Source organism: Rhinolophus hipposideros (assembly GCF_964194185.1).
Source record: "Rhinolophus hipposideros genome assembly, chromosome: 1".
Lineage (NCBI taxonomy): Eukaryota > Metazoa > Chordata > Mammalia > Chiroptera > Rhinolophidae > Rhinolophus > Rhinolophus hipposideros.
The window spans coordinates 110,992,068-111,013,067 of record NC_138047.1 but is presented as its reverse complement, the minus strand read 5'-3'; the positions used below and the strand labels follow the sequence as shown (position 1 = coordinate 111,013,067).

The window sequence follows — 21,000 nt, the reverse complement described above, 5'->3', positions numbered from 1 at the left end:
CATGAGACCGCGGCCAGAGCACGAGGCAGCAGCCCCGGAGTGTCCCGGAACTCGGCGGGGGTCCCCGCGGCCACTGGGCGCGCGCGCGAGGACGGTCGCCCTGATCCCTGCGGGTGACACCCTGCGCCCGGGCTGCCGTCCCGAGTGAGCGCGGAGCCGGCGTGGGTTTAGTCCAGGTGGGACCTTGCGACGCTGACACGCACGTGGCGCGGGCTCCGGGCGCAGCGTCGCTCGGGTCGCGTAGGCCTCACGGACGTGGCCGCCGGCCCCGCGGTGACCGTGTGCCAGGCGCCCAGTCGCCGCGTCTTTCCACGAGAACTTGCAGGGGTGGAGACGCGCGTGAGCCCGCGCCGGAGCAGGCGCGGCCCGTGGGCGCTCGTGGGCGCTCGTGGGCGTCACGGGGACCCTGGGAACGCCTGGCGGCGGCGGCGGGCAGGTCCGGGCGAAGCCTTCTGAGAATCTAAATTCCAAGTGTTTTTACGGTGTGTTATCGCTGTTCATTTTAAAAGCTTCCGTGGTGACGTGTAACCATCTAGGAATAAACCTAAAGTTTCTTCTTTTCTTGTCGTGTTGACCCGATTTCGGTGTCCCAGCCAGGAACATGCACGACACGGGGCTGCTCTCTCCACGCGGTGACCACCACGCCGTGTGGCCAGCGTGCGAGCCCGGTCCCTCCTTCCAGGCCACCTGTTCTCACCTGGCGTCTGTGGAGTCAGGACGGAGCGCGTGGCCTTCTGGGGCGAGGGGACCCGCGGGGGGCAAGGGTGGTGTGGGAGGAAGGAGGGAGGGAAGAATGATCTGGGGGCCAGTGTGAACTGGGTGCAGCCCGGGTCGGGAGCACATTGGCGGTTTCTGAACAGTTGTACAACCACACGTACAACCAACCTGTGCGTGTTGTCCACACAGAGACGTCCCGGTTTTCCTAATGCCCCAAAGGAGACAACTCGATGTCCATCTGCTGGGGAGGGGGCAGCACAGTCACAGTGGACGCTGCTCAGAGTAAAAAGAATGAGCTGTCCCCACATGCAACAACGTGGACAAATCTCCCACCTGCACAGGTGACAGGAGCCTTGCGTGGCACCCCATCTACACGCTGTCCCCAATGGGCCGCTCCCTGCTGGCTGGGGCAGACAGGGCCCTGGGGGCCTCATCTCGACTCTGGTGGCGGTTTCCCAGGAGAACGCCATAGCTTACCATGTGGTCCTCGTAAAAGGTGTGCATTTATTTGACCTATGTCCTCAGTTAACCTGTTTAATAAAAGTTACCCAACACTGCGGACAATTCTGTGCCAACAAATTTGATGAAGCATTTTCTAGGGAAATGCAACTTTGCGAAAGTAATTCAAAAATAGTTAAGATTCTTGTAAGACATAGTTAACAAAAGAAAGCACGACCTCTAGGTGTGGGCCTGCTTTCCTCTGGGGGTGGGGGAGTCCCTGGGCAATGCGCTTATCAGGGTCCAGGCTGCAGGTGGGACTGTCCCCAAGGAGGGTGCTTCCAGCACAGGCCCGCTGGTCACCCGGCCCATGTGCTTGTCTCTGGGTAAGGATGTAACACACACAAGTGGTGGCCGTGCTGTGGAGCCTGGTTGTTGTGTGCGGATGTTGGGAAGCGTCCTCATGGCTCATCAGTTGTAAGAGCCAAGAGGATGGCGTGTCAATAAGTGTGTGGTGTGCACACACGTCCCAGTCCTTAGGCTACAACCATAGGGATGGGCTCGCATGGGTGGGTACACTATGCATTCGTACCTTGCTGTGCTCCTTTACTGTCCAAATCGTGTTTGATAAATGTCTGTGCTACTTTTATGCTACAAAACAAACCCAGTGCATGCACGTAAATGACAGCAGTGGGTGATTTGGGGTGGAGGGGGTGCCCACTAAATAGGGGTGTCACAGACAGCCGTGTGGCTCCACAGATTTGGCCGAGGTGGGTGGCTTGGGGTATCTGAGGTGAGTGCACAGGGAGGCAGGGCCTCCATGTGGCACAAGTGCCCCTGGGGCCTGGCTGTGCCCGAAAGGTGGTAGAATGCCATCCTGTGCCCTTGAGAATGCTCCAGCCAGGCAGAGTGCTGTCAGGGCCCCCAGGAGTTGGATCTGGGGGCTCAGCGGAGGTGGGGGGACCTGTTGTCTTGGAGATTAATGATGCTGGTAATAGTTTCATCATGAGTCTTGTCAAGAGCAGTTTTGTGGAGTTGGGGGATGGAAGAAGGGAGGGAGGTGGGTGAAAGGGTCACAGGGTGTCCTGTTGAGGGGGCTAGTGGTGGTTTCTCTTCACTCACAGGAAGGAGGTGTTGAAGGTTCTGGAATGAGAAGGGCTTGCTGGAAGGGTCAGAGCCCTGGGAAGCAGCCAGTTGCCCAGAGTGGGGCCCTCATGAACCCAGGCAGACCGGATGAGGGGGTGTGGATGCTGCCATCCCGCCCCTGGGGCACAGGGAGCAGGGTCACCTTGGAGAGCTGGTACTGTGTGAGTGCAGGTGTCTGCCAAGTGGTGTCAGTGTCGGGAGTGGCGAGGCCTCAGTCACTCCCCATGGCCAAGGCAAAGTGAAGGGTGGGACACAGGCAGGCTCCATAGACGACTGACAGGGCCGGGACCCCAGGGCCAGCGGGCCCGGGGCACCGAGTGCAGGCCCAGGAGTGGGCGTGGAGACAGGGACTTGGTCGGCGTGGGGCTCAGAGTTAACATCCCAGGAGTGGAGCTTTTCTGGGTGTGATATGCTAGCTCTGTTCAGTCGCAGCTACAGTTAGTTCAGCAGAGGGACCTGGCAGAACCTGTGAAGAGACAGGCATGTGGGTGAGGTCGGGGAGCCTGAGCTGCAGGCATGGGGGCTGTTGTCACCGGGAGGCCCCCTGGAGGCTCAGAGCGTGGAGTGTCACGGAGCCACCCTGCCTGGCACGCTCAACTCTGGATGGAAAGCAGCTTGCTGCAGAGCCACACTGCACTGTCCACACACGTCCGGCACAGCGGGACACTCTTAGCATTCAGGAAAGTTTTCAGTCGACGAAGAGAACTGTCACCAGCTAGGTTCTCAGGAGCCAGCTGGCCTCTGGCAGGACAAGTCTCAGTTGTCGGCCGGGGGGAGTGGCATCAGTCATTGGGTGGTACAGATGGACAGCACTGGTGCTGAGGTGACAGTCCAGGGAGGAGCCCCATGTTCCAGGTCCAGGACAGGGGACCGACTGCCAAACCAGCACGAGGCCTGGTAGTGTCTGAAACGATCCATGATTTTGTTTCCCATTTTTTATTATTGGTAAATTACTTTTTTATACGCATACCTAGTCATGTATAGTGTTTGCATCCAGTACAGAGTGGGCCTGTGGCGTTTCACCTCCTTGGTCAGCTTTGATTGATGGTGGCAGGACGGACCTGGCGCTGACACAGGCCGCCACCAGCAGACCTACTCAGGCCACGAGGATTCATCTTCAGGTTATTTTCATGAGGACAGCGTCTGGTCAGCCAGTTTCAATCAACTTCCCGCTTTGGAGGCTGCATGAGACGCATGGAGGACCAGGGTGTTTGCCCCATCAGTATGGGGAAAAGTTCTGTTTCCAGCGTTCACCTTCCCATTTTAAAAGTGTACTTAAATGTCTACAAATTAGGAAATTGTGCTGAATTAGGACTCAGTGAGAAGGTACTGACGAGACTAGAGTGTGTAACCCTTAGGCAGGGAAAGCCCCCTCCGGAGGCCAAGTGGGAGACGCGACCCCTGCCCTACCCCTCAGTTCTAGGTGACGCTGGCTGTGTCTGTGCCGTGCTCTGGTGAGTGACACTGCCCTGAACATTCCGGCATGAAGCTAAGAGGCTACGAGGCAGTGTGTTTGTTAAATAGAGAGCTCTTCTTGGGTCACAGACATTTCCTTCTTAATTTGTTACGTTTTTAAAAATCAGGAATGGATAATAAATTTTATCAAATGATTTCTTTGCATTTTGGAGAAGAGCTTATCATTTTTCTCCTTGTATCTTTTGTCCCCAATTACATTTATTTTTGTGTTAACCCTTGTAGTCTAGGGACAAATCGAACTTGACTAGCACGGTCCCCCTTTCATACGTGCCCGTGGGGTGGCTTGGAGTGTTCGCGAGTTCCATTCTAGATCTGGTCCGGTGGGAATGTTACGTTAGCTTCATGAGTCGGGTTGGAAAGTGCTGTGTGTTTGCCTCTCTGAGAGGGTTGGTTTGATGGCTCCTAGGACGTTTGCGGGAGTCGCCCTTGAGACTGGGCTCGAGACTTCTGATGACTGAGTCGCCTCCTTAATAGTTACACAAGTAGAATATTCTGGGTTTTCTGTTTCTGCTTGCCTCAATTCTGATGAGTTATTTTTCTAGGAATTCATCAATTCCACATAAATTTCCAACTTTACTGGCATACCGTTGTTCCTAGTATTCCATTATTGCTCCCCTGTCATCTAGTCTGTGAAAAGCCCATTGGTTACCCTGTCCTCCCCCCCCCCCCCCGCCATGTTTATGGCGTTGGCTGTTCATTGCCTGCCTTCCGCATTCGCATGTAGGCCTGGACATCTGTCCTTTCCTCCACGACAGCCGAGTCAGCAATGGCTAACCAGCCACCATCCGAACTGAGTAAAATGAAATACAGTGAGAGGCCTCAGCCACAACAGGCAGACTGCAGGGGCCCAGGGGTCACCGTGCGGGGGCAGTGGACGTGTGACATTCTGGTCAGCGTGCTCGAGGGCCCTGCTTCTCCCTTCATCTTCGCTCTCCTGGGACTGCCCCACATGTGCCTGTCAGTCCCTCCTTCCCTCCCTCTCTTCCTATTTTCACAAATGTTACATGAGGTTCAAAGATGAGCTAATAAAAAATGCACTTATCAAAAAACTTGGAGAGGAGCAATGCCATAAGTTGGCCGTGGTGTAAACTTGGGTGGAGTAGTGTTGTGGCCCGTTGTTCGGGTTGTACTTAACCTGTGTTGTTACAGCACAGCTTTGCCCTTGCCCTTGCCATAAGGGCCCCGACTTGTGCAGGGTCCTTCTAGAGACCACAGGCCGCCAGGTCCCCACCGCCTTCTCTGCTGCGTCCTGGTGGGCCCACCACTCACCCTCGCCCCTTGCCCTTCACCCGCCCTTACCCCTCTCTCCTCACTTGTGCTCACCGGCCCCTGGGCCTCAGGGGCACCAAACTGCCACAGAGACCTGCCTGTGTCTCCTTGGTTGACGCTGACTTCACTCGCGTTAACTCCTGTCTTTCTTTTGGTTGTTTTAAGTCGGCGAACAGCCGTGTTGACTGAGCTGGGGGCAGGGGCTCTGGACGGCACACGAGGGTGACGCTTCCCGTCTTGTGTCTCCACAGGCTTCAAGATGTAGCAGAGGGCTCCAGGTGCCATGTACAGGTAAACACCACTGAAACTTTGATTTTTCTCCTCTTTCAGTGCATGCAAACACGTGAAATTTACTTGAATTATACTTTGTGAGTAAATTGTAGCCACAGAAAAATCCACCTCCATGTAACTTCGTTAAAATGTAATTTCTGAGAGCATTAGAGCAGATTAGTGCACAGTTATTCCTATAGATTCAAATTCTCTCTTGATTAATAGTTTTGATTGACTCTGTTGTGCTGTTGGCTTCATGGGCCTCACCTAAAAATTCTAGTAACTTAATTATGGGGCTGTGCGTCTCACACAAGTGACATGAAATGACAGGTGCCGTTTCTGTGCTAGAAAATGGACAAAGAGCACAGGACAGAAGGAGGGCGCAGAGTGAAGGACAGCGTGCCGAGAGGAGCAGTGGGGCAGGACCAGTAGGACCAGACAGGAGCCCAAGTGCCCGATGCAGGGGCAGGCGGCGTCTAGAGGTGAGACACGGGTGTGTGCCGCCATGTGGGACATGTTCGCCGTCTCTGCTGCCCCCCTGGCCTCCGCCCTGGGAGACAGGCTGGACCAAGGGTGCCGTGGGCCTGCTGCCTGGGGCATCACGGACGGCTCAGGACCGACAGCCTGCCATCGCTTTCCTCCTCGGGTCAGGTGGGCATGCCACGTGCTGTTCCGTGTCCAGTGTCCAGCACTGTGCAGGGACCTCCAAGCACAGCCGCGTGGCTGGTGACAGCGGGCTGGTGACACTGGACCTCTGCACCTCCTGAGTGCCCTTCCCCATGAGTCTGAGGACAGGAGGCACCGCTCTGGGCCCCGCATGCAGGTCTGTGGGAATAGAGCCAGGAGAGCAGTTTCCAGGCTCTCGGCCTCACGTGGGAAGGTGCTGGCTCAGGTAGTAGATGGCCATCAGCTGTGATTGGTTGGCCATCAGCTGTAACCACCTGGCCTTTAGCCACTGATACAACTGTTGTAGCTGAGCTAGGTTGGTTGGTTGGTTGGTTGGTTGGTTGGTTGGTTGGTTGGTTGGTTGGTTGGTTGGCAGAGAAGCAGACTGCGGATTGCGGCTAGCAAGTGGGATTAGCAAGCACAGATGGCAGATTGCGGATTGTGTGGATCCTACTTCCTGTGTCTCGCCCGGCTGCCAGAGAGACTGGGGTGCAGGAAGACCCCTTGTTGTGGTACTGGCAGACGTTTGCTTTTGTGTCTCGACCAGCCGCCATCGAGAATATAGTGGTCTGACTCCCCTATCTGTGGCTCTGTGGGTGTTCCTTTTTGGCCTCACCATGTCCTGCGTTCTTATGTGGGGAGTGGGAGCTGAGTCCCTGCATTACAAGGTCCCAGCAGGGGCTGGGCTGCAGCCTGGGCCAGGGAACAGGCCGCTCTTGTGTCCGAAGGTGGGAGGACAGTGGGCAGAAGGCTGTTTCCCAGGCTGGTCTGGGCTGGCCCTCAGCCAGACTCTGCATTCAGCCGCTTGTCCCTCCATCTTTCCTTGCTTTTTATGACCCTGACGGGGTTGAAAAGTGACCTCCCTCACTCAAGGCTTATCTGTTGTTTCCTGGTGGTGAGAGACGCAGCTGTGTCCTTTCCGCAGGAGGCACACCTGTCATCCATCTGGTTTCTGCCTGGGTGTCACCTGGTCCCTCAGTAAGTGATGTCTGGGGTTGTTCCACCCTGAGCCCCCCTCAGCTCAGTGTTGGCTGGGGGTGCTCTTAGATTTCGGAACCTTCTGTTCTTCAGCAAAATCTCGCCACTGTTAGGCGCCCACGAATCATTCCTGAATAACGTGTCCCTGCAGTTACTGCCGTGGAGGGTGACTTTCCACTTCCACATTTCCCAGCTCAATGTTCTCGCACAAGGACACATGTCCCTTTCTCTATCTGTCTCTGTGGATTCAGGACTTCTGTGTTGTTTTGTGGTTTATAATTTGATTCGGTCTGTCACTGCTTCTCCTGATGCTCCATTCTGCCCATGTGTTACTCCAGGTTCTGTTCCATTCCTGCCCAGCCCTGTGTCAGCCATATGTCTCAGCACCCCGCTTCCTCAGCATGGACAGCGGTGTGCGCACACAGGACCTGGGGCTATGAGCAAACGGTCACTCCCAGGCCCTTACACAGAGCTGGGAACAGGCGTGCTTGAGTCCACACTCACAAGCATGCACGTTTCTGTCTATGTACCACCTACATAGAGTCATTGCCCATGGTCCCCACAAAGGAGACTCAGACTTGGATACTGAGAGAGGACATGTGAACCCTGGTAGCCTGAGGGAGGTGCAGAAACTGATAACCCGAGGAGATGTGGACCCTGATCCCAGTGATGGAGACGGGGACCCTGATCCCAGGGGAGAAGATGAGGATCCTGGTCCCAGTGGAGGAGACGAGGACCCTGGTCCCAGTGGAGGAGATGAGGACGTTGATCCCAGTGGAGGAGACATAGACCCTGGTCCCAGTGGAGGAGATGAGGACCCTGGTCCCAGTGAGGAGATGAGGACCCTGGTCCCAGTGGAGGAGACATAGACCCTGGTCCCAGTGGAGGAGATGAGGACCCTGGTCCCAGTGGAGGAGATGAGGACCCTGGTCCCAGTGATGGAGACGGGGACACTGATCCCAGTGGAGGAGATGAGGACCCTGGTCCCAGGGAGGAGACGAGGACCCTGGTCCCAGTGGAGGAGACAAGGACCCTGATCCCAGTGGAGGAGACGAGGACCCTGGTCCCAGTGGAGGAGATGAGGACCCTGGTCCCAGTGGAGGAGACGAGGACCCTGGTCCCAGTGGAGGAGACGAGGACCCTGGTCCCAGGGAGGAGACGAGGACCCTGGTCCCAGTGGAGGAGACGAGGACCCTGGTCCCAGTGGAGGAGACGAGGACCCTGGTCCCAGTGGAGGAGACATAGACCCTGGTCCCAGTGGAGGAGATGAGGACCCTGGTCCCAGTGGAGGAGACATAGACCCTGGTCCCAGTGGAGGAGACGAGGACCCTGTTCCCAGTGGAGGAGATGAGGACCCTGGTCCCAGTGGAGGAGATGAGGACCCTGGTCCCAGGGAGGAGACGAGGACCCTGGTCCCAGTGGAGGAGACGAGGACCCTGGTCCCAGTGGAGGAGACGAGGACCCTGGTCCCAGTGGAGGAGACATAGACCCTGGTCCCAGTGGAGGAGATGAGGACCCTGGTCCCAGTGGAGGAGACATAGACCCTGGTCCCAGTGGAGGAGACGAGGACCCTGTTCCCAGTGGAGGAGATGAGGACCCTGGTCCCAGTGGAGGAGATGAGGACCCTGGTCCCAGGGAGGAGACGAGGACCCTGGTCCCAGTGGAGGAGATGAGGACCCTGGTCCCAGTGGAGGAGACATAGACCCTGGTCCCAGTGGAGGAGATGAGGACCCTGGTCCCAGTGGAGGAGATGAGGACCCTGGTCCCAGTGATGGAGACGGCGACACTGATCCCAGTGGAGGAGATGAGGACCCTGGTCCCAGTGGAGGAGACGAGGACCCTGGTCCCAGTGGAGGAGACGAGGACCCTGGTCCCAGTGGAGGAGACGAGGACCCTGATCCCAGTGGAGGAGACATAGACCCTGGTCCCAGTGGAGGAGACGAGGACCCTGGTCCCAGTGGAGGAGACGAGGACCCTGATCCCAGTGGAGGAGACGAGGACCCTGATCCCAGTGGAGGAGACATAGACCCTGGTCCCAGGATGGAGATGGGGACCCTGATCCCAGTGGAGGAGATGAGGACCCTGATCCCAGTGGAGGAGACATAGACCCTGGTCCCAGGATGGAGATGGGGACCCTGATCCCAGTGGAGGAGACGAGGACCCTGATCCCAGTGGAGGAGACATAGACCCTGGTCCCAGGATGGAGATGGGGACCCTGATCCCAGTGGAGGAGACGAGGACCCTGATCCCAGTGGAGGAGACGAGGACCCTGGTCCCAGTGGAGGAGACGAGGACCCTGGTCCCAGTGGAGGAGACGAGGACCCTGGTCCCAGTGGAGGAGACGAGGACCCTGGTCCCAGTGGAGGAGATGAGGACCCTGGTCCCAGTGGAGGAGATGAGGACCCTGGTCCCAGTGGAGGAGATGAGGACCCTGATCCCAGTAGAGGAGACGAGGACCCTGATCCCAGTGGAGGAGACATAGACCCTGGTCCCAGGATGGAGATGGGGACCCTGATCCCAGTGGAGGAGATGAGGACCCTGGTCCCAGTGGAGGAGACGAGGACCCTGGTCCCAGTGGAGGAGATGAGGACCCTGATCCCAGTGGAGGAGACCAGGACCCTGGTCCCAGTGGAGGAGACGAGGACCCTGGTCCCAGTGGAGGAGACGAGGACCCTGGTCCCAGTGGAGGAGACGAGGACCCTGGTCCCAGTGGAGGAGACGAGGACCCTGGTCCCAGTGGAGGAGACGAGGACCCTGGTCCCAGTGGAGGAGATGAGGACCCTGGTCCCAGTGGAGGAGACATAGACCCTGGTCCCAGGATGGAGATGGGGACCCTGATCCCAGTGGAGGAGACGAGGACCCTGATCCCAGTGGAGGAGACATAGACCCTGGTCCCAGGATGGAGATGGGGACCCTGATCCCAGTGGAGGAGATGAGGACCCTGATCCCAGTGGAGGAGACATAGACCCTGGTCCCAGGATGGAGATGGGACCCTGATCCCAGTGGAGGAGACGAGGACCCTGATCCCAGTGGAGGAGACATAGACCCTGGTCCCAGGATGGTGATGGGGACCCTGATCCCAGTGGAGGAGACGAGGACCCTGGTCCCAGTGGAGGAGATGAGGACCTTGGTCCCAGTGGAGGAGACGAGGACCCTGATCCCAGTGGAGGAGACATAGACCCTGGTCCCAGGATGGAGATGGGGACCCTGGTCCCAGTGGAGGAGACGAGGACCCTGGTCCCAGTGGAGGAGACGAGGACCCTGATCCCAGTGGAGGAGACATAGACCCTGGTCCCAGTGGAGGAGACGAGGACCCTGGTCCCAGTCGAGGAGATGAGGACCCTGGTCCCAGTGGAGGAGATGAGGACCCTGGTCCCAGTGGAGGAGATGAGGACCCTGGTCCCAGTGGAGGAGATGAGGACCCTGTTCCCAGTGGAGGAGATGAGGACCCTGATCCCAGTGGAGGAGACATAGACCCTGGTCCCAGGATGGAGATGGGGACCCTGGTCCCAGTGGAGGAGACGAGGACCCTGATCCCAGTGGAGGAGACATAGACCCTGGTCCCAGTGGAGGAGACGAGGACCCTGGTCCCAGTGGAGGAGACATAGACCCTGGTCCCAGTGGAGGAGACAAGGACCCTGATCCCAGTGGAGGAGACATAGACCCTGGTCCCAGTGGAGGAGATGAGGACCCTGATCCCAGTGGAGGAGACGAGGACCCTGATCCCAGTGGAGGAGACATAGACCCTGGTCCCAGGATGGAGATGGGGACCCTGATCCCAGTGGAGGAGATGAGGACCCTGGTCCCAGTGGAGGAGACATAGACCTTGATCCCCGTGGAGGAGATGGGGACCCTGATCCCTGCAGAGGCTTACGGGCCATGCCTTGCCAGGCTCATTGTGGGGTGTCTTTTTGGCTTTGGTTTCTGTTTGGTGGTCAGTTATCGGTGGCAGGAGGAGGTCATATTGCTGTGTGGTGCTGTGTGGTCAGTGTTTGCACATTGCTGAGCACGTCCTCGTACTCCTAGTGGCTGGTATGTGAACTGAAGACACACTGCAATACAGTGCAGGCAGCCAGGGGACCTTGCTCCCTTGGGGCTCCGCGGCATCACAGGACAGTATTTACGACTGGTATCCTCCTGCTTTCTGCTTTGCTTATTGTGAACGTTTTGGGGGTTTATCCTCTCTTAGGTGTTACCATCTTTTCCCAGCCCCCACAGTGGTGCTTGGTCCTTCTTCTCTGAGCCATGTCCCAGCTCAGAGTTACGTGGCCGAGGCTTCTGAAATACTTGGTGAGGACAGTGTGCAGCCCTGTGGGTCAGGCCTCACCAACTCAAGGTTATGTCGTGTGGGGTTTGGGTAGCAGAACCGGTTGGCCTATAGGAGCCACTGTTGAATGTTCTAGAGTTACACATCATCTTTACTAAAATGCTAGTAAGAGCGGTGAACCTTCCCACAGACACACCTCGGTCTCCAGTGGGCAAGGTTGTCTCCTGTGGAGACTGTGAAGGGGGCATAGGAGAGATTTAGGTGAGCAGCCAGAAGTGCCACTTTCGTGCCGTAATTAACTTCCTGTGGGAATTTCAGAGCATCATTGCTGATTCTGCACGGGATGTGAATCTGGCGGTCTTACCGAATGCATTAATTCGCTCTCCTAGCTTGCTGATTCCCATGGGTTTGAGTGTAGGGGACGGTCATGTCAAGAGTGCTCTCCCCTCTGGCCCTGCGCCTCCTCATCTGGCTGTGGGGCCCTGGTCAGGCCACCACGCCACACCACACTGCTCAGCTCATTCTCCCCCTGGTGCCTCATCCAAATGGAAACATCGGAGGACGCCTGAGCAATGTGCGTTGCCTTCTTTCCCCTTTTTAAATACTATTGAACCCTATGGCCCTGAGCCATATGTGCTGTGGCCACCAGGTGAGGCCCCTGCTGTCCGGCTGGTCATCTGCCCACCCTTGCAGCGTGGCCAGCCACCTCTGGTGATGTCTTTGGTCTTTTAGGTCGCAGTGTCTGTTTCTGGGTCCTTTGTGCAGAATTCTCTCAGTACTGCTGGATTTGAAAGCCCTCGCTGGAGTCCTGCTCTGGGCCAGGCACCTGTATTTGTCCCTCCTGCTGCGGTAACAAATTACCATGAGCTCGGTGGCTAAACAACACGTTACCTGGCAGTTCAGGTCGCAGGTGCAAAATGGGGCTCACAGGGCTCATGTCCAGGTGTCCACGGCTGGCTCCTTCCGGAGGCTGCAGGGGAGAACCCCGCCCTCGTCTTTTTCAGCGAGCCTGTATCCTCAGCTCGTGGCTCCAGCTTCATGCCAGCAGCGCAGCACATCCCAGTCTCTCCCTGACTGACTCTCCTGCCTCCCGCCCACGAGGACCCTGTGATGACATGGGGTCCACCAAGGGATCCAAGACCATCTCTCATCTCAAGGACCTTATGCCGCGTGAAGTGACATACAGGTTTTGGGTAGGACGTGGACCTCTTTGCGGCTGCTTTTCCTCCTGGCATAGCATTGCGTTAGGCTCAGGAGATGCGATGACAAACCCTGCCCTCATGGAGCCTTTGGTCCAGCAGGAGAGACAGTTAAAGCTGCAGCAGCCTCACAAGGGGACAAAGCAGGAAGGGCAACCCCTCCCCCAGGCAGCGAGAGCATGGTGGTACTTTGGTACAGGCGTGCCTACTTTCCAGCCCCGTGTTGTGTGCTGCACTGGTGTCCTGTAGGCCAACAGAGGGCCTCAGGCGCTGCCAGTGCTGCCCCAGGTAGGAGGAGTGTCTGTGTGCCCCCAGCTCTAGGCCCAGGGCCACTGCAGCCCAGGCACGTGGTCCTGGGCCTGGTTGGGTCTTCCTTGCACTGGGAGGACATTCTGGAGCCCCTGCTGGTTAGATAAAGCAGCTCTCAGCCAGCCAGTCCACCATACGGTTTTCTGTGTTGCTGTTTCAAACAATTGCAGTGGACATCTTTTGAGCATGTCCGGTTATTATGGTAAATTTCCAGAAATGGAACTGCTCGTACTCAATTTGGGCACATGTGGCTGGCGGCCCCTCTGGCTACCTGCTTCCCGATCTTTCCTGATGTTAGAACGATACCTGATGTGGCCTCATGTCTCAGAGAACACGTTTGTTTGTCAGCCACTCTGATCTCCAGATCGAGGGACTTTGTTCCTGGTTCAGGTTCATCCAGTGCCACCCTCACTAGCGTCCCTCGGGCTTCAAGGTCTGGGCGCCTGAAGTGGGAGACGGGGCGCTCCTACCCTGCAGTCAGTCATGCCCCTGCCACCCAGGTCTGGGCTCCAGGCCCTTCTGCTCCCCAGCCTCTCTTCCCGCAGCATCACACATCACCCTTTCTGCGCTGCCTTCCCCACCAGCTTGCTTTTGCTCAGCCCCCAGCAGGAGGAGAGGGTCGGGAGCTCAGAACTGCAAGGGGATCAGTGCACGGCCATCAAGGGCGAGCAGCACTGCGTTTGCAGAGTGCTGCCCCTGGGGATGAGACAGGCTGGACTGGCACCGTGCCTCACAGATGGGAAGTTGACACGTCTTAGACTTGGCCCACATGTGGTGCCAGCCTCTGCTGCCCTCTGCACTGAGCCGCCTCCCGGAGGGACGTACTGCACTTGGTTCACATCGAACCTAAACCTTTCATGAAATATACCAGAGTATTTTAGACATTCGTTAATGTGCATTTTTCTCTTGCAGAAGCCAAAGATGTTGACCAGAAAGATTAAACTCTGGGACATAAACGCCCACATCACCTGCCGTCTGTGCAGCGGATATCTCATTGACGCGACCACGGTGACTGAGTGTCTGCATACGTGTATGTGCAGAGCATTCTAGAACGTGGCCTTTGACAGCTGTGGTTGTGATCAAGTGTCTGCATACGTGTGGAATGTCCTAGAACGTGGCCTTTGACAGCTGTGGTTGTGATCAAGTGTCTGCATACGTGTGGAATGTTCTAGAACGTGGCCTTTGACAACTGTGTGTGTGATCAATCGTCTGCCTATGTGCAGAATGTTCTAGAACGTGGCCTTTGACAGCCATGTGTTCGTGTGTGTGACCAAGTGTCTGCATACGTGTATGGGGGGAATGTTCTAGAACATGGCCCTTGACAGTTTCTAGCTGTGACTTCTTTGATATTTTGGCTTTTTTTTTACCCAAAAGCTTTTAGTTCAAGTACAAAGCAGGGCTCAGAAGCAGAAATAAAGAGGGTCTAGAAGATAGAATTATCTCAAATTAAAAATACTATGGGTAAAAAAAAAAAAAATACTATGGGTAATTTCAACAGAGGTGTCATTTTAAGAAAGCTAAATATTACAGGAAAATTTCAGTTATTTTTATATAACGGCTAAATTGTGGTGTGACAATATTCATTTCTAGTGGGTAGAAATGCTTGTTTTCAAGATTTCCAAATGAATTTCGTAAACTTTGAAAGAGGACTCTGGAGGCCCATGTTTGATTTTCAGCATACTCTTAGCTTGTGCTGAGATTGGACTTTTTTTTTTTGTAAACATCACCTCAACTGAAAAGTAGGCAGCGTGATTTACCTGGCACTAAGAATGCTGAGGTGCCAGCAAGGGTCCGTCCACCGACTGTAGACACTTTCTTTAGACCCTTAAAATAGAACGAACGGCTATAGTATAAACGACTTTCCATCCTATGTTTTGAACTTTAGAAAATAAAATATTTGCCAATCTTGATAGAATCGTTATTTTGAAGTCAATTGTATACTTAGATATTGGTAGGCATAGCTTGTGATTTTCACTGAATTTTATCTAACTTGCATGCACAAAGGAAACCTTGTGATCTTTTAGGCTAACTTAGAAGAATTTTAACTGTTGGTCCCTGTAGTGGTTGGGCTCCTGGTCCTGACACTACCTCGTCCCTCTTGTCCCTAAGCCGCCAGCCTGTCGAGTGAGGCAGCAGGCTGAGCAGTGGGAAGCCTGCCCTGTGGGGACCTGACAGGCGGTGCTCACTGCCGCCCCCCGGGTTGCGGTGCCTGCCGGCTGTGGCGTGGGCTGAGTGCGGGCGCCTGTGGCATCTCCATTGTGCACTGGTTTTCTGACGGGAATGTGCTTTGACGCAGTCTGCCGGAGCTGCCTGGTGAAGTATCTGGAGGAGAACAACACGTGTCCTACTTGCAGGATTGTCATCCACCAGAGCCACCCGCTGCAGTACATCGGGTAAGGACTGCCGTGCTGCGGCCCGCGGCTCCCAGCAACACTGGCTCTGGCTGAGCCGCCGCAAACCCCCAGGAACCAGCTGGCTTTCTCTGGTTTCTCGCTCAGTTGGCCAAGGTCGGTCTGAGGTGGGCAGCGGCCCTGGACCCACCTTCCTGCTGCAAGACAGTGGTCCCAGGCCGTGCTGCCACCCCTAGGGGGTCTTGGGGAGACTGGGTCCCTTGGAGTCAGTGCAGTTTCCGAGGGGGCAGGAGGTGCTTACATGTGGCTCTTGGCAATAGTTTTAAATGACTTCCAGATTTGGGGCCATTCTAAGGGAAGTGACACAGTCCCCACACCACATGGGAGCAGCATAGGTAGGACTGAAGATAAGTTTGGAAGGAAGAGAGGTATGTGTGTTTTCACTCCTAAGATTGTGCCATGTATGCATAGAATTAAAAAATGTGAGCAGCTTAAATCAGCACAAGGAGAAACTGTTCCCGTGTCCAGAAGTGGAAACCTCCAAGCCCAGGAACCCCCCAGGCCCAGGAGCCCCCCACTAGGCCCGGTAGCCACCCCCAGGCCTGGAAACCCTCCCTTGGCCCGTCTTCTTTCTGTTTCCACCACGGGCCGGCACAAACAACAGTGTGCGCTCACCTGTTCTCCAGCCTCCCCCAGGCGAGACTAGAATGTTGTTATAGGTGGACATCGTGGGTGTCGCTCACCACGTGTCTCGTAGGCCTCTCCGGCCGCCGCCCCTGGGAGCAGAGTAGAGTGTTGGGCGGGGTGCCTTCTCGCATTCTCTTGCTGGTTGTGTGGTAGAGGCTTCTGCCCTCGTGGCCTGTGGGCGCCTGTGCCTGGCTTCGCAGGTGTGGCATTTTGCCGGGGGCTGGGGTCTCTGGAGGGGCCTCTTGGCCTGTGGCCCCCGTTATCAGGAGCACGGGCCTCCTCCCGACCTTACCTGGCCATCTGGGTCTGGGGAGCTGGCAGTTCACGCTGCATCATTGCCCACCTGAGTTCTTGGTTTTCTTTTGCTCAGAAGTGCTTCATGTTTTCCGGACCCCAGTTGTGGGTACACATGCACATTGTCTGTCTTGGTATAGTTTGCAGAGCTGGGGGTTTTACTTTTCCCATGTGAACTACTGAAGGCAGGTGGGGGAGACCCTGCAGACGGCTCCTTCTGTCAGTGTGCGGGTCCCTGCCCTGTGCTCTGGGGCGGGCAGGGCCCAGGGCACAGTGCAGCTGCCACAGTATCGGCCTCATGTCCCTGGCTCCTCTCTGCGGTGACCATGTGGTGACCAAGACCAGAGAGCTGGGTACAGAGGCTCAGCCTGAGACCCCCTCTCCCAGGAAGGCTGTCCCTCACTCCCAGGGCTCCGCCTAGAACCGCACTGGCTGGAGTGCACCAGTCTCTCGTCCTGACACCAGCTGTGCAGGAGCCTGTCCCCACACAGCCAGCCTGGCTGGGCCGCCTGCTCTGATTCTGCTACCCCCAGCGGACCACACGATTGTCTGGGAGGGTGTGGGGTGGGCTGGGGCGGCGCCTGGCAGTGGTGCGGGATGAGAGGACAGATGAAGCTCAGCTCGCACGTCTGGGTCTCGCCATGTAGCTAGGGCTCTGGCTGCGTGGGCCTGGGAGAACCCATGCGTGAGTGCAGTGAGGGGAGCCGGCAGCATGGGGTGTAAATGTGGAAGCTGCAGAGGTGATCTCTGTTTCAGGGGATGCCACCCTGGAGCCTATGTGTGTCTGGGCACCAGGAGAAATGCCCCCACTGCTCTGTGCCTGCGCACACCTTCCCTGAGGAGGGGGCCCCAGCCCTATACTCTGGGCCCTGTGGGTCCTCGGCCGGACAGGTCACTCAGAGGACCCAGGTGTCGAGCTCTGGCAGCGGTTCAGCCCCGTGTCCTCTCCTTATGGACTGGGCGAGCTTTACGAAAAGTTGGTGGGGTGTCGTAGGGTGTACTGAGGGTGTCTGTGTGTGTGTGTGTGTTACCCACATGTACATGTGCTTGATGTCACAGTGGAAGTGTGTTTCTCAGCGTGGGTTATGGTCAGGACAGTTTGGGAAGCCTGCTTTAGTCTGGCACAGTACGGGCTGAGCTATCCCTAGAAACTTCCAAGACTTGGAAACTTCCAAGTCTGGGGCCCACTAGAACGTGTGCCGTCCAGCAGGTAGAGGGCACTGGCCACCAGAAGGATGTTATTTAAAATGTGTTGTTACTTAACATGTTCATAAACAGCTAGAACGGAAATTAAATAATGCATCGGTTCAGTTCATGTGACACTTGCTGGAGCAAAATGCAGCCCAAGCCGCAGATTCGTGCTTATGCGTGGGGATGTACATGCGTGCAATGTACTCATTTCTGGCTCACCCCGCTCTGTTCTCTTTGCCAGTCATGACAGGACCATGCAGGACATTGTTTACAAACTGGTTCCAGGCCTCCAGGAAGGTAAGTGTCACGGGGTCAGCAGGGTGGTTCTGGGCTGGCGAGAGCCCCTTCTGTAGCACACGCACCATTTCTCTTCCCTACCCTTCCCTCGGGGGCATCTCGTGTGCTGGATCATCATCAGCTGTCACTCATCTGCTTCATTCCGGAAGCACATGGCTGCCATGTTTGGGCAGTGCAGGCACAGCCTGCAGCAAGGGTGCCATAAAGCTGACCTGTGTTTAAGTCAAATCTCTCAGAGTGAAAAGGCGGTATTATGTAGGACAAGTGCCCTGGAGGGGACATGGCTGTTCTGTGGAAAACTCCTGTGCAGTTCTGAACACGGAGGCTGTCACTGCCCTTCGGAGGGTGGAGCGGGGCTGCAGTCTATCAGCCTCTGAGTTTATTCATTGCAGATGCTGGGCTGGCGGGTCCACTTTGTCTCAGAGGTGAGGTGTGTGAGGGACTCACTTGGGCCATGTTTTCTTGCTAAACTTCAGGAGAGGGTTACAGTTGATACCACGGCTTTCTCTGCTAGGCAGTTGGGGTCCATCTGGCCTTTTCAACTCAGAGTAACTGTAAAAGTCTCCTTTCACTGTGCACAGAATTCATTCACACTGAAGCGAAATTTCCTGAGCAAATGTACATAGAAACCATCATTTTACGATAAGGGCCTACTCCTGGGAACAGCAGACTGCATCAGAATAAAATACTGACACCTTAAAAAATCATCATAGAATATTTTAAACATAAAACGTGGCAGGATCAGAGTCCCACAGAGAGTCACGAAGTCTGTCCAGAGCTGGCGGCCACTGGGGACTCTGGGAGTCACAGTCCAAGTTCGTTGTCTTCTCATCAGTAGCAGCTCAAACTCTGTATTCCCCATCTGCGGTTTTCTTCATGCGATATTTGGGAACAGAGTTTCAGAGAGATTCAGTGCCCACTTAAGGTGAAAAGTTACGTGTTAATTTTATTTCATAGCGGAAATGAGAAAACAGAGGGAATTCTACCACAAGTTGGGCATGGAAGTACCTGGGGACATCAAGGGGGAGACTTGTTCTGCAAAGCAGCATCTGGACGCCCATCGCAACGGTGCGTAGGGCACGAGCCTGCCGAGCCTGGCTCCTCACCCTCCCCTCGGGCATCTTGCAGGTTAAGGGGTAAGGCGTAGCAGTGAACGAATGGGAGGGTGCTTAGGATTCGAACTTTTCTCCATCATTCGGGTGCTGCAGGGAACGGCGGTTGCAGACAGAAGGGCCGTGGTGGGTGAAGTGAGGGCAGGTACGGGCGTCCCCCAGAGTTCCTGGAGGTGGGGTACAGAGGGGCACAGGAAGTGTGGAAGGTGGGCTTCAGTTTTTGTGTTTTATTGTAGAATGGCAAAGTAACATTTTGTCTGATATAAAATTAATGGTATTAAAATCTGTACGTATCATAACAAACAATTCAAATCTTTGATGCCATGGTATTCTTCTGGTGAACCACAGAATTCCTCAGAAAGTTTATAGAGGACCCTGTGTACTTCTAACTATCTGAAGAGGGGGAGGTCCTGCGGACGCTGGGGCCCCTGGGAGGCGCCGAGTGTCTTGTCCCCACTTATCTGAGCTGGAGTCTTAATTTTAAAAGTGGTGCAGGGACAGTGAAGGCCATGAGGCCGTGGGTTACTTGATGGTGGAGGTGGAGATAAGGCGTTGAGTGGTGTTGGGGTGGCTGGAGCTGCCGTGTGCCCTTCACTGGCTCCATAGACCACATTCAGTGACCCTGCTTCCGGGGGCGCCTTGATGGTGGGGACAGCAAGTGTCCTCAGAAGTGCTGCCGACCACCTCCTCTGACCTCTTGTGTGGTTCATGGTGCAGACCCTCATTACACAGACTTTTTTTTTACAGTGTTTCTAGTATATTGTAAAGTTAAAAAATAACGGTTGAACATTTTGGGTTTCATAACACCGTATGCTGTTTTTATCACAAGGTGAAACCAAAGCAGATGACAGTTCGAACAAAGATGCGTCAGAAGAGAAGCAGGAGGAGGACAGCGATTACCACAGGAGTGACGAGCAGGTGGGTGACCGCAGGGTGTCCCTTAACACTGTGACAGACAGAAGCGTGCTGGGAACTTTTCCCTGGGGTATGTTCTCGTTGAAAAAAGGAAAAGTCCGAGAAGGAAAGAAAGTGGAGACCTTAAAATGTTGGTACACTTTCTTAGGTTTCCCTGCCAACTCCTTTCTTTCGTAACATATGCTCCCTGCAGAACATTTTAAATGGAAGACGTTGACGCTCACGCTCTGTAGACTTTGGGTCTCTTCAGCCCGGTCCCCAGCTTGTCACTGAGAAATTTGGTGCCAGGCATTTTTGGTGCGCACGCAAATGTTATGTCAAATGAATCCAGTAGTGTGGTAAAAGAAAAATTTAAATGTAACGTTGAGGAATCTATTCATGTCACTTACTGCATTATTAGATTAAAAAAGAAAAGTAAGCCATCACAGGGGTGCTGTAATGGGCTCTGATAAAATCCTGTACCCGTGTCCACCTGCCTCTTGACCGTGGCTCCTGAACTGGGACTCCGTGACGCCCATCCTACATTAGATGGAACAGAATCGTCTCATTCATATCAGAAACAAGGAAATGTCCACCGTTAGCTATTAGCATGAGTTTGAAGATCTAGCCCCCGTGCAGGAGGGAAACAAAGAAACGAGATGTGTGTGGGACGCCCCGTGTTTTCCGATCAGACCGTTGCCTGACGTGTAATCTGAGACCGTCAGCTGGAAAACTGTCCGAGTGCAGGTTGCTCATCGAGCGATAATAATCGTGTACGTAGGTGGGGTGCCTCACTCACATAAGTAAGAGAATCTTCAAAGCAGCCTAACAAGACAGTGCGCGGCCTAAGTGAGGACGCTGCGACCTTAGGGAAGAACATAAGAGGCAAGTCAGGAGTTGGACGCAAAGCCTGACAATAAGGTGTCCGTGCTCCCCAGACTAAGCGCAGTGGCTGCCATTTGGTCACTGAGGGTGGATTTAGGCCGCTACTTCTGAAGCTCATCCATGAGAGGGAAGGCTCAGGCCCCGCCACGAGGACGAGCAGTGCTGGCCGCAGCGGGTGTGTGGAGACGTACGCACACGTACTGTACATGTGTGCGTCCCACACTCTGCTCTGAACCTGTGTGCGTAACACACAGTGCACACCTGTGAATATGTGGGCACAGGTGTTTCTCAGACAGAATAGTGCGGTTTGGATCCAACACTAGAATCACAGAACCTGAATTTCCCAGTTTGTATACGTGTGTGCTGTGAAACTACCCTGAGCGTTGCATGAAAGCGGGGGTGTCTGTGGGGATGTAGGTTGTCATCAGTTGCATTTCAGGTCAGTGGAGAAGAGAATAGACCGGAGGGTGAAGGGCACCCCACGAGGCCAGGTGTCACCCGCTTTCCTGGGCTCACACTCAGCTGAGGGGCAGCGTCGCCCATGGTGGCCACTG

General features: G+C 55.4%; 1 protein-coding gene across 6 annotated transcripts in view; it reads left to right on the top strand.

Annotated features, from left to right (window-relative positions):
* The window catches only part of PCGF3 (polycomb group ring finger 3), a 51,054-nt gene that overhangs the window by 7,905 nt on the left and 22,149 nt on the right, over positions 1-21,000 (top strand). For 5 of the 6 annotated variants that reach the window (XR_013993666.1, XM_081054027.1, XM_081054029.1 and 2 more), the window contains exons 2-8: positions 5,298-5,337; positions 5,665-5,798; positions 13,648-13,765; positions 15,032-15,128; positions 17,500-17,555; positions 18,513-18,623; positions 19,497-19,585. Coding sequence is in view for 5 of the 6 variants with exons in the window: in XM_081054027.1 (XP_080910153.1) it covers positions 13,657-13,765; positions 15,032-15,128; positions 17,500-17,555; positions 18,513-18,623; positions 19,497-19,585 (462 nt within the window). In the remaining variant the exon portion in view is untranslated. Of the gene's footprint in view, positions 1-1,021; positions 1,059-5,297; positions 5,338-5,664; positions 5,799-13,647; positions 13,766-15,031; positions 15,129-17,499; positions 17,556-18,512; positions 18,624-19,496; positions 19,586-21,000 lie in introns of those variants that run through there. The other variant, XM_081054030.1, reaches the window with a different exon arrangement.